This window comes from Dipodomys merriami, unplaced genomic scaffold (genome assembly GCF_024711535.1).
Source record: "Dipodomys merriami isolate MVZ:Mamm:240054 unplaced genomic scaffold, mDipMer1.0.p SCAF_1, whole genome shotgun sequence".
NCBI classification, from domain to species: domain Eukaryota; kingdom Metazoa; phylum Chordata; class Mammalia; order Rodentia; family Heteromyidae; genus Dipodomys; species Dipodomys merriami.
In genome coordinates, this window is record NW_027202270.1 from 34823876 (window position 1) to 34837630 (window position 13755).

Genomic DNA, 13755 nt, shown 5'->3' on the forward strand with positions numbered 1-13755 from the left:
AATCTTTTTTTGTTGTTGTTGCTGGTCGTGGTGGTGGTGGTACTGGGGTCTAAACTCAGAGCCTGAAACATTACCACTTGAGTGATGTCATAGCCTATGTATGTAGTTCTGAGATAGTACATTTACAATGTTGTACAACCATCACCACCATCCCCAGGACTTTTTTCAAGTTCCTACTAAAGGTATATATTTATCCTAATCTTTCAGGTATAGAAGCAAACTAGGATAAAGTAGGTTGCTAATGCAAGCCTACCAGATTTCATGCATAAAACATCTTTCTTAATGCTTTCAACATTTAGGTTGCTATACAAGAAGACAAAAGTAGTGTAGGGACAAGCAGTGCTAAGGCTTTCTTTTAAGACAATACGTGTATTAAGTGTAGTCTCATTAACCAGACACAAAGACTCTTACCAGCTTCTCTAATGCAAAACCGATTTTTTCCCCCAAGTTTATATTGCTAGTCATTTGTTTAATCCTGAAAAACGAATTAGGTCTAAAAAGAACTGAACGGCAAAAAATAAATATAAAAATAAAGATATGTCCATACCTCTGTAAAATAAACTTACCATGCCTTCCTACAATAAGATTTAAGTTTAAAAAAATAAAAATAGATGTCAGTATTGAAAAAAGAAGAGTTGCAGTCCATAGAAGGCAGTGACATTTATTGTTTTTTGTTGTTGTTGTTGTTGGTCTTGGGGCTTGAACTCTGGGCCTGGGTGCTGTCCCTGAGCTCTTCAGCTCAAGGCTAGCACTCTACCACTATAGCCACAGAGTCACTTCCAGTTCTCTGAGTAGTTTATTGGAGATAAGAGTCTCATGGACTTTTCCTGTCTGGGCTGGCTTTGAATGGTGATCCTCAGATCTCAGCCTCTTGAGTAGCTAGGATTACAGGCATTAGCTACCGGTGCTGGTGTTAAAGGACAACAGCTTCTTATTCTGCTCTCTTGAAACAATACCCTTATATGCTATGTATAAAGAAGCCCGAAATACCTTATAGAAAGAGAAAGTATTTCTGCTAGCAGACTAGCCCGGCTGCTGAATATAATTGTAACCTAGAGCTGGAAAGACCAACAGAGAAACTGCCCAGACCAGCCACCAGCATTAAGAAATAAGTTGTTGCTTTTCATCTACTTTTGTAGTAGGTAACTGTAATAATAATTAACATAAAAGTAATAAAATTAAACTTTTATTACCTAAATATAATATTTTGTTTTTAGCTAAATATCTTGGAAATTTAAGATTCTGGTTACAAAATGGGTAATGAATGCAAACATGAAATTATTTTTTTTAGTATAAGAAAATCATTATGCTATTGTCTAATTGAGTTGGTCAAGTTCTAACTTTTTAAATAAAAGACATCATACCGTATTAGGGATAATACAACCTACCTCATTTAACGACATCATTTTCAATTACAAATTCAATTGAAATAGATAAACTAGATCCTTTACCTTCTATTTTAATAATTAAAAAATTCTTTAATGTGATATATTCCTAAACTGAATGTACCAGACATAATCAAGCTTTTCTTACTTATGAGATGTCATCTTTGTAATGAATTATGTAAAGGTATTTACATCAAGATGCCTGTCAGTTATTGACAGGTGCAGGTTAATCAGTCAGTATCCAGTTCTTGCCCTTTCATACCTTTTAGTTTTTATTTTTCTTCATTTCAGTTATCATTTGTTCCTGAAGACAATATAATACAGTACCTTAGAAAATATACTGGGTACAGTTTTGCCTTAAAAAACTCAACAAATCTGGTCATAGGAGAATCATAAAGCCCTTCTCAAAATAAACTTCATTTATTATACAGTACCATCTTTTTGCTCAAATCTATTTTTGCATAATTTTAGTAAATTTAGAGTTGTGAAACCATCAACCTGATTTAGCTTTAGAATGGAGCTTGAATTCATCATCCTCACAAGATCACTTGTGTCCATTTATAATGAATCCTACTCTTATCCTCAGCCCAAGACAAATAATGGATCTGGTTTCTGTTTAAATAAACTTGCTGTTTCGAGGCATTTCCTGCAAAGGAGAATCACATAATATTAGGGTTTTTTTTTTGTTTTTTTTATGGTGTTTTTTTTACAGCTGTTTTAATCATTTAACTTACTGTGTTTGATGTTCAGTTGGCTTATATATACATAAGTAGTTCATTCCATTTAATTTTTGAATAGTATTCACTTAAAAGTATCTATCTCATTTTGTCTATTTATTCATCCTTTGATGGGCACCTGAATTGTTTCCAATACGAGGCTGTTATGAATAATGAATGTGCTTCAGATGAATATTTTTTTCACTTGTGAAGCTTCTTATGTTTATAACTGCTTCCTTTTTTTCCAAACCATGCCTGGCTTGTTTAAGAGAATAAAGATACTAGTATTATTTTGACCAAGAAAAATAGACAAAATTAGCTTCAGTATTATAAAAGGTAATAACTGAAATGAAGAAAAAATTGTAATATCTTTCTATTAAAACTTGGAGTTGTATTAAGCACTGGTTTCTTAGGGCAGTTTTCTTTGAAAGAATGAAAACAGTAAACACTAAACTTGAATCAGTGTTTCATATAAAGTATGAGGAAAATGCTTCTTAACTGAACAAAGGTTAAATCTAATATTTTTCCATGCAGAGATGAGAACTTTGTAGTTACTTTGCATGCCTGATATTTACCATTTTTGTTACACTTTTTTTTTTGTTTTAAAAAATATTTGGTACCAGAGCTTGCACTTAGGAGATGGATGCTATCCCCTTAGCTTTCCGCTCAAAGTTGAGCTTTACCACTTTAGCTATATCTCCACTTCTGGCTTTTTGCTGGTTAGGAAATAGAGTCTCACAGAGTTTTCAAAGCCCTAACTGGCTTTGAACTGTGACCTTCAGATTTCAGCCTCTTGAGTAGCTAGGATTACAGGTGTGTACCACTGGTGCCCATCTCTATTATAAGCTATATATGTATAAATTCTCTTATTATTACCTAAAATCAAGAATAATGATTGAAATCTTTGCGGATGCACTATCTTGTATGGTATGAACATGTCTAAATTATTAGTGAATAGAATCTGTTTCCATGTAGTACTTTTCTAATGTCCTGTTGTATATTGACAGCTTATTACTGATGTATGTTTTAAAACTACTTCTTGTTTTTTATGTATGTACTAAAAACAGTGAGGCTTCAAATTTTAAAATCTTTATGATAAGTGTTTTGGCTTATACCTGTAATCCTAGCACTTTAGGATTTAGTGATTGAGAGGATTGTAATTAGAGGGTAGCCTGGGGGAAAAAAGTAGGAGACTGAAGCACAACCAACAAGTTTGGGTGGTACATATATCACTGTAATCCCAACTCCTGTAATTAATCCCAACTCCTGTAATTACTCCTGTAATTAAGAAGATCATGGCCCTGATGGGTTTAGGCAAAAAAACCAGGAGAACTTATTTGAAAAATAGCTACAGAAAACTGTTATTTTCAAATTTGTTACATGTTGTTTTGACCAAGTATGGTTTAAAAAATGAAAAGACATTTCAAAAGCAAAAATTTTGAATTAAGCTGTTGATACAGAAAGTTCTAAATCAGTACTGGGAAGTTGGCTCAGTGGTAGAGCGCTTGCCTTGCATTTATGAGGCCCTGAGCAGAAAAAAAAAAAGCCAAAGTGGCGCTGTGGCTAGGTGGTAGAGTGCTAGCCTTGAGCTGAAGAGCTGAGGGACAGCGCCCAGGCCCAGAGTTCAGGCCCGACGACAAGACCAAAAAAAGAAAAAAAGAAAAGAAAGAAAGTTCTAAATCAGCCCTTTATTATTGTCAATTGTGACAATAATGTGTTACGAATTATGTGATCTGATAGGTTTTTTCCTATCCTTAATTTTGTGAAAATATGTCCACTGAAAGGCAAATGGTGCTCAGAATGCAATGAAAAATTTAATGTGCTTAATTTGTGATAAAGTAAAAATGTCAGATATGTTGAAAGATGCAGTATCTTTAAATAGAAGTTAGCAATGTTACAGGAAAAATGAGTCATCTTTGGTACAATATAGAACTCTACGTATCCTGAACATTTGGGAGTTTTTCTTCATTGGTGGTATCTTTGGAATCATATGACTGGATACTTTAAGGATCTATGAAGAAAAGAGGACTGAGTGTGAGGATCAATTGGTAGATCACATAGCAAGTACAATGCCCTAGATTCAAACTCCAGTGCTAACAAAAGTAAAAGAAAACCTTAAGCTGGTTATTGAACCTGCAGTTGATACTTTCTTTTTTTTTTTTTTTTTTTTGGTTGGTCGTGGGGCTTGAACTCTGGGCCTGGGCGCTGTCCCTCAGCTCTTCAGCTCAAGGCGAGCGCTCTACCACTTGAGCTACAGCGCCACTTCCGGTTTTCTGGTGGTTTATTGGAGATAGGAGTCTCACGGTCTCTCCTGCCCGGGCTGGCTTTGAACCGGGATCCTCAGATCTCAGCCTCCTGAGTAGCTAGGATTACAGGCGTGAGCCACCAGCGCCCGGCGCAGTTGATACTTTCTGGTTGTGTTGATTCTCCTTTAAGAGTTAAAATGTAGGGGCTGGAAAGGTGACTCAGTGGTAGAGTGCTTGCCTTGTATGCATGAGGCCCTGGGTTCAATTCCTCAGCACCACAAAAGCAGAAAAAGCTGGAAGTGGCACTGTGGCTCAAGTGGTAGAGTGCTCACCTTGAGTTGAAGAGCTGAGGGACAGTGCCCAGGCCCAGAGTTCAGGCCGCACAACCAACCAAAAAAAAAAAAAAAAAAGAATTAAAATGTAGCTGTTTTTTTCTTTGAAGCTGAAGCCCCTTCTTGTAGTGTTTTGTGGAATTTATTTTTGCTGTTACATAATGTAACTATTTCATAGAGATATCTAGTGAATTGTGTGAAATACTTGTTAAATGTAACAGTGCCTGACACCTAAGAATCAGGGCATAACTGCTCAGTGTACAGTTACTTTTATTAGATGCACTAAAAGTAGTTTTAGAATTATTTAGAATAGTTTTATTTTTGCTTATTTTTGCTTATTTGCCTCCTTTGTTATATATCCAACATTTAATGCACAATTTCTAGGTGTCAGGAACTTAGATGTTCTCATGTATATTACCTTGGTCAATTGCATGAATTAACTCCCATTTGATGATGCAGGTGTTAGGCTATGAGATACTAAATCACCTTGCCATGTTTAAACAGTAAGTGATGGACTTTCTAGCAGTACCTCCCAAAATTTGTCCTGATAAAATGTCCTTAAGTTTGAACTTTCATTCCCTCCCTTATTTGTTTTTTTTTGGGGGGGGGTCTGGTCGTGGGGCCTGAACTCTGGGCCTGAGTGCTGTCCCTCAGCTCTTCAGCTTAAGACTAGTGCTCTACCACTTGAGCCACAGCGCCACTTCCGGCTTTTTTCTTTTTGCTTATGTGTTGCTGAGGATTCGAACCCAGGGCCTTATGCATGCAAGGCAAGCGCTCTATCACTGAGCCAACTTCCCAGCCCCCCTCCCTTATTTGTTATATGTTTGTATTGGATGCTTTTTTATCTTCAGAGCTTTTGATAAGAACTAGAGAGACAAAAGCTTTAAGTCTAATGGATTGAAGGTAGCTATGATAAAATAGAAAGTGAATAGCTGCTGTTAGAAATTATGCTCATTTAGAGGAGGATAATGTTTACATTCTAGAAGGTAGCTGTTGGAAAATCGAATGATAATTTAAACTGAGAGGTTTAATCAGTGTGATTTGGATATCCCAATAGGGAAACAATAATAACAAAGTATGAGATGTATATAGAAAATGATCAAATATACATACTATATAGTGTATAAATGGATGTATGGGCAACTTAGATCAGGAAATGCAGTTAGCCAGATTGTAGGGGCCGCTAAACGCTTGATTTTGTATTTTGAACTTAGGTATTTTAGAGATCAATACACATTTGAAGTCAGCAAATAGTGAAATACAATTTTAGAATAATATTGAGAAATTTAAACTATGATGTGACTATTAAGGAAGACAGTGAGCACATAGAAGAGTAGAACACTTTTTTTATTTTTAGAAGATTTTTTTTATTTTTAGAATGAGATTTCCAATTTTGGATCTGTAATTTAGCATTTATTTAACTGGAAGAAAGCTCTTGTTTTATTGTTTTTGTTTTAGTTTGCGGTACTGGGGTTTAAAGTCAGGACCTTGTACTTTCCAGTCAAGTGCCCTACCCACTTTGTTTTAATTATTTTTTTTTTGATAAAATCTAGAGATTTAGACTGGGGTTCTTCTACCTTGTTTCTTCCACATAGCTAGGATTACAGACTTAGACCATGACATTTGATTTATTTGTTGAGATGGAGGGAGGGAAGGTGTATCTCATTAGCTTTTTGTGGCCTCTATTGGCCTTGAGCAATGATCTTCCTGTTTCTGCCTCCCTAGGAGCTGGAATTACTAAGCATGAACTACTACACTTAGCCCTCTAAGTTTTGTTAGCAAAATGTTCTTAATAAATAAAATAAGGGTTTGCATATGATTTTTAAGTTCTATAACAAAATTATGAGTTATTGTCTATAAACACTGAAGTTGGAGAGGGGGGCACTATTTATAATCATTCAGTTCTCCTGAAAGAAGTTGGAATTAACATGCCCATGAGCAACCAAATTAGGCTCTTCATAGCTTACTGTTATGAGTCTGCTTTTACCAGTTTTATTTTGGAAATACAAATTAGTACCGAAAAGCAAGATAGAAGGACTGAGTTATCAGTCATGAAAGTTCAGTGCTGTTGAACATGATAAAGGTAGTATAATCTGAGAAGATACAATCATTTCTTGAATATGTGTTCACTTAATAGTGATTGAACTAATGTAAGTCTAGGACAAGCAGAAAAGGTCAAAAGCAATGTACATATTACCATATAAGATGATCTTAAGTGAAATGAACCCCAAGATAGGGACACAAGTGGTTTTTTTTCTTTCTTACTATTGTTTTTAACGTATTTAAAATGTACTATGTGATTTTTTTTTTTGTATGTTCTTCCCCCACAGTATAACCCCTGTTTTCACTGTATTTAATGTCGGTGCCCTGCATCTTGTATAAACCTTTATCTAATTTGGTGAGGGGAAGAGAAATAACAAAATGCTGAAATAAGGATACAGGTTGACCCATTGTAACAATGAGATGTACAAGACACTACGTTGAAAACCAAATTTACAACTTGGGGCAGGAGAAGGGAGGAGATGGGGAGGTGGGAGGAAAGAGATGGTAGGGGGAAAAACAAAGGAGGAGATAACAATGCTTGATAGGAAATGTACTCATTACCTTACTCATGTAACTGTAACCTCTGTGTACAGTATTTTTACAATAAAAAACACATAAAAATAGTGATTGAATATATGTTCATAACATGGAAGTTATCACAAAGTATAAGCCTATTTTTTCTGACATTTATAGAGAAATAAAATATTTCATTTGTGGATGTTTTCCACACCTAATTTACTTCTTCAGTTATCTTCAGGAAATGCAGTATTTAGGGTGGCTTACCCTATCATAAATTAGTCTACCAGACTGCTGTGATTGATGTGTTAAGTTGCATATTGGTAGTTCTTTTAAATTTCTATATTTTCCTGATATTAGGTTTACTGTTATAAAATTTTGATTTGCCATAATGTTTCATTACCATTATGGAGGCTCCCATAGAAGTCTAATAACTAACACATGAAGGCTTCAAACTTGTGGATTTTGATAGAAAGTTTGATACTTTGACCCACTTTTTCATGTTTTCTAGCTTCCTCATATATTAGGTAAATGTTTCTCATGGACAACAAGCTCACCTTGTTAGAAAAGCAGATTCATAATCATTTGGTCTGAGGTGGCCTAGAGATTTTGCTTTCCTTATGAGTTCCTAAGTGATGGGCTGCTGCTATTAAATAGGCTACACTCAAGAGTATCAGGGTTCTGACAGTATTATCATATGTACGTCATTGGATATGATTTGATCCTTTCAGAAATTGTATCAATAATTGAATTTAAATGCAAAACTAGAACATGCAAATTTAATAATAGTCTATTCAAATATTTGTCTTTCACATTCCTTCTTCCATGTCTAATTCTAGTTTTGCTTTTTCTTCATTAGTTTTTTGTTGTGGTTTTGCTTTTGTTCAATATGTATTATGTTTCGTGGATCTGGTCAGGGAGCCGTTACTGTATTTTATGTTTGTATCTACATTTTATTTTGCATGCGTGACGTGGCTTTGCCTGGATGTTCTTTTTGGTAAGTTCCAATTTATATAGCATATTGTTTTTGTAGTGTAATTCATACTGTTTTTCATTTTTTTCTCCCACTTCTAGAAATGTGATCATGCTCATGATTTGTATTAATTGTTTAAAATGTTCATTTGGTAACTGATTTTTTCCCCCCTAACATTTCCCAATTTTCCTTTATAGTAGTGCAGTTTGATACTAATATGCTTTGATTTGTTTTGTAGCCTCACACTATCAGTTGCTGGTCACTAGCAGCAGTTGCTGTCTCAAGTATTTTGGCTTTTTTTTAAAAAAGCCCTGTTCATTTAGAAATATTGCTCTAAAAGCTTATGCTTCCATATAGCAATCATAGAAGATTAGTAAAATTTTATATTGCTGTTCTCTGAAATACACTCTGTAATTTGTTTTTGCAGCAACAGCTTGCACAACTTCAGAAAGAAAAGTCAGAGATTCTGAAAAATCTGGCATTGTATTACTTCACATTTGTAGATGTAATGGAATTTAAGGTATGTATTTTACATATAAAACTTGGTATTTCACAAGTGTACTTAATATATTAATTGTATAATTACTTTGTCACTCATAAATAATAAAGTTGAAATTCTTCCAGAACTGAAATCTAAAATATATTTTCTGTGTTGCTGTCTTTTGAATCTAAAATTATTTTTAGAGGGCTGGAGATTGGCTTTGTGGTAGAACACTTTCTTGTTGAGTAGGTTGCTGGCCATGGGTTAAACTCCTTGCACTAGCACTAACCCTATCCTCTAAAAATAAAGACAGAAAAGAGTAATATAAAATTCTCTTTCCAGGATCATGTCTGTGAATTGCTAAACACTATTGATGTTTGCCAAGTCTTCTTCGATATTGTAAGTATCATTTTAAGGAAAAAAGTTTTATGTTTCTAGAAGGACTCGGGACTAACTGCTTTTGTTTGGAGAAAGTTCTGTAACTGGAGTACAAAGTTTAATAATGTTAAATTGGCTTGGTTAAAGAAGCATTTTTTTTGGCTTAAAAATTTTTTTTATTGAGATTAGGTAATTACATAAATTTCACATATTTCACAATATTGTGGAATAGTGATACTTAGTTAAAATTGCAGACACATTTTAATGTTCAGAAGGCAAATTGTCATTATCATGGTCTATAAAGTTTGTGAATTCTATGAGCTTTGACAACAACTATTCCATGTCAGGTGGTATGTACATTTCTTTCCTTTTGTTTAGTGTAAGCCGTTCCCTCTTTCCCTGTCATTCCCTCCCTCCCATCACTGCCTTTGAGTTGCTTAGTTCATTTTCATGTATGTTCAGTGCAGCTGATAGGCCCCTCTGTTGTATATTTTCCCATTTCCCTCTGATTCTATGTCCTCCTCCTCGCTTCCCTCAGATGCGTGCTTACATATGCCATATATGTGGTCAAGAACATGGAGTTATTTAGCAATGATTTGACAAAATGACTAGAGTACAGTTTAAATTGACTTCATTAATGTAGCTTTTTTTTTTTAAAAAGTAAACCTTTCATATTTTTTGCATTGTTACAGAATATAAATCTTGTACATATGGCAAAATAATTATAATTTTAGTATTTTATCTTTGTCTAATTTTACCTTTTTTTTAAATTTAATTTAATTTTTTTGGGGGGGGGTTCTGGTCGTGGGGCCTGAACTCTGGGCCTGGGCGCTGTCCCTCAGCTCTTCAGCTCAAGGCTAGCACTCTACTACTTGAGCCACAGCGCCACTTGTGGCTTTTTTTCTTTTTGCTTATGTGGTGCTGAGGAGTCAAACCCAGGGCCTCAGGCATGCAAGGCAAGCACTCTACCACTGAGCCACCTTCCCAGCCCATAATTTTACTTTATTTTTTAAATTTTTATTTATTTATTTATTTATTGTTGGTCCTGGGGCTTGAACTCTGGGCCTGGGAGCTGTCCCTCAGCTCTTCAGCTCAAGGTTAGTGCTCTACCATTTGAGCCACAGCTCTACTTCTGGTTTTCTGAGTGGTTAATTGGAGATAAGAGTCTCACAGATGTTTCCTGCCCGGTCTGGCTTTGAACTGTCATCCTCAGATCTCAGCCTCCTGAGTAGCTAAGATTAAGACATGAGCTACCGGCGCCTGGCTGGAATAGCATTGGCAATTTTTTTTTCTGTTGGTCGAGGGGCCTGAATTCTGGGCCAGGTCACTGTCCCTCAGCTCTTCAGCTCAAGGCTAGTGCTCTAACACTTGAGCCACAACACCACTTCCAGCTTTTTCTGCTTATGTGGTACTGAGGAATTGAATCCAGGGCCTCATGTATGTAAGGCAAGCACTTAGCCTCCTTTGTCTAATTTTTAAAAGTAGACAATTTAGTTTTATAAAGGCATGCATAACAGAATTATTAATTTAACAATTCATTGATAGAGGAATTCATGATGACAGAAGTCTCCTTTAAATTAATTAATGGGCCGGGCACTGGTGGCTCACGCCTGTAATCCTAGCTACTCAGGAGGCTGAGATCTGAGGATCCCGGTTCAAAGCCAGCCCGGGCAAGAAAGACCGTGAGACTCCTATCTCCAATAAACCACCAGAAAACTGGAAGTGGTGCTGTAGCTCAAGTGGTAGAGCGCTCGCCTTGAGCTGAAGAGCTGAGGGACAACGCCCAGGCCCAGAGTTCAAGCCCCACGACCGACAAAAAAAAAAACAAAAACAATAAATTAATTAATGGTTAAAAATAACTCCCTGTTTTCTTCCTTCCTTTGCCCTTTTTCCTTCTTTTTCTCTTTTTTATTGTGGTGCTTAGAATTGAACCAGGTCCTTGAATAAGCAAGACCACCTACCTGTTCAGTCATTGAGCTGTATCCCTAACCAGAAGAAAATGACTCCTTTTTCTTTGATGAAATTGGTGCTAGTGTTTATTATTGCTTTTGTCCTTTAAGCTATTGCCAGTTTTAATACAATACTCATAAGCCCCTTTTATCTATTAGAATATCACAAATGCAAAGTTTTTTAAATCTGGAACTCCTAAGTTTCAGATATATTTTAAGATTCTGAATTAGATAGGATTCCAGAAATGGGGATAAAAATAGACAACTATAGAAAATTATTAACTTTCAGTAACTAATATGAAGTTTTTGTGTTTAAAAATTTGACATAAAGTTGAACTTTATTTTTTTTTAGACTGTGAATTTTGATTTAACAAAGAACTACTTAGATTTGATTATAACTTACACAACATTAATGATACTGCTGTCTCGAATTGAAGAAAGGAAGGCAATAATTGGATTATACAACTATGCTCATGAAATGACACATGGAGCAAGGTAGACTACATTATAAAGCTTTTTCTAAATTTCTTAGTTTGATGGCTTACAACTCATTGAAATTTATGTATGTATTTTTTAAGTGACCGAGAATACCCACGCCTTGGTCAGATGATTGTGGATTATGAAAATCCTTTAAAAAAAATGATGGAAGAATTTGTACCCCATAGCAAGGTAAGAGCTACTTTTTCAGGAGTAAGAGATGACATAATCAATCATGGATAGTTAAAGAGATAAAGTTCTTTGGGAGAAAAATTATAGATTTGAATGACTACTGTGTAGTTTTACCTAATTGTGAACCATAAAATGAGTTAGATTCACAGTGGTATATACAGACTGAGATAGATAGATAGATAGATAGATAGATAGATAGATAGATAGATAGATAGATAGATAGTTTTTAGATTTAATATAGACAATATAGTATATGTTCATTGGCAGGAGGTCTGCTGTCATACTAGTTTCCATAAGGTTGTATTCTTAGTTCTTTTTTTTTGTTTGTTTGTTTTTGTTTAAGTCAGTCCTGGGGAGGAGGTGGGAGGGATGGGATGGTAGGGGAAAAACAAAGGAGGAGACAGCAATGCTGGATAAGAAATGTACTCATTACCTTGGTCATGTAACTGTAACCCCTCTGTACAGTATTTTTACAATAAAACTTATTGAAAAAAAAATTCAGTCATGGGGCTTGAGCTTTGGGCCTGGGTGCAGTCCTTAATCCCTTTAGCTCAAGGCTAATGCTCTACCACTTTGAGCCTCAGTGCCACTTCTGGTTTTCTGGTGGTTAATTGGAGAGAAGAGTCTCATGGACTTTCTTGCCTCTGCTGGCTTTGAACTGTGATCATCAGATGTCAGCCTCCTGAGTAGCTAGGATTACAGGCATGAGCCACCAACACTTGGTTAATCTTAGTTCTTTGTACTACTAGCTATGCAATACTGTACAAGTTACTTAACTAACCTGACTTTTTTTGTTGTTGTTAACATAGAGTAAAAAATAACACTATTCATATGGGTTGTTATGAATGTTAATTGCTTCATGAAAAGTGTTTATGTAATATTTGATTTGTTTTAACTATATCATAATCATAGAAGAATTTTGTAGAAATAATTTGAGATGTCTATCTTTAAAGATATATTTAAAATAGTTCTTGCCAGGCATCTGAGGCTCATGCTTGTAATTCAAGCTACTCAGGAGGCTGAGATCTGAGGTTTGCAGTTTGAAGACAGCCAGTCTTGAGCAGGAAAGTTCATGAGACTCATATTTTCAGTTAAGCACCAAAATACCAGAAGTAGAGCTGTGGCTCAAGTGGTAGACCAGTTTGAATACAAAAGTTCAGTGATAGCAGCCAGACCTTAAATTCAAGCCCCCAGGAATAGCATAAAAATGAATGAAATAATTTTGGTTGTACGGAGTATTGTCATTAGGGCTCATTCATAGAATGAAACAGTCCCTGTGTTCTTCAAGGACATTTTTAGTTACCTCATCCAGCCTTGTTCTTCATAGAGAAAATACTGGAGAAGTATCATGACAAGGTAAAAATGTTTTGTGGCAAGAGTATCATAACCATGCTGGGAATGTGGCTTAGTGGTAGAATGCTTGCTTACCCTTAGGTTTGATTCCTCAGTACCACATAAACAGAAAAAGCCAGAAATGGCACTGTGGCTCAAGTGGTAGAATGCTAGCTAGCCTTTAGCGAGAGAAGCTCAGGGACAGTGCCCAGGCCCTGAGTTCAAACCCCAAGACTAGCAAAAAAAAAAGTATCAAAACCAGAATTAAAGTTGAGAACATTACTATTGTGATCTACTGTCTTTGAATGTGAGTTAATTAGAATTCTTAATACTATTCTTTTTTTTTTTTTTTTTTTTTTTTCTTTTGGGTCAGTCATGGGGCTTGAACTCTGGGCCTGGGCACTGTCCATCAGCTCTTCAGCTCAGGCAAGCATTCTACCACTTGAGCCACAGTGCCACCTCTAGTTTTCTGGTGGTTAATTGGAGATAAGAGTCTCACGGACTTTCCTGCCTGGGCTGGCTTTGAACCTTGATCCTCAGATCTCAGCCTACTGAGTAGCTAGGATTAAAGGTGTGAGCCATTGGTGCTGGCCTTTAATACTATATTTGACATACAGTTAATACAAGAATTTTCTTTCAATAAAAATTCTGAAGATATTTTTCCAGTATTATTTTGTTGTGTAGCTATATTATATGCTAGTTGAATAATCCAAAGTTCAAAATGTCTGAAATCAG

The 13755-nt window shown here is 35.6% G+C and overlaps 1 protein-coding gene across 4 annotated transcripts in view; it reads left to right on the forward strand.

Annotated features, from left to right (window-relative positions):
* Nckap1 (NCK associated protein 1) overlaps positions 1 to 13755 on the forward strand; it is a 95550-nt gene that overhangs the window by 25604 nt on the left and 56191 nt on the right. For 2 of the 4 annotated variants that reach the window (XM_070019576.1, XM_070019586.1), the window contains 4 exons: positions 8645 to 8731; positions 9035 to 9091; positions 11372 to 11514; positions 11598 to 11688. In XM_070019576.1, coding sequence (XP_069875677.1) covers positions 8645 to 8731; positions 9035 to 9091; positions 11372 to 11514; positions 11598 to 11688 — 378 coding nt within the window. Of the gene's footprint in view, positions 1 to 8638; positions 8732 to 9034; positions 9092 to 11371; positions 11515 to 11597; positions 11689 to 13755 lie in introns of all 4 variants that reach the window. The other 2 variants (XM_070019574.1, XM_070019579.1) reach the window with 1 other exon arrangement.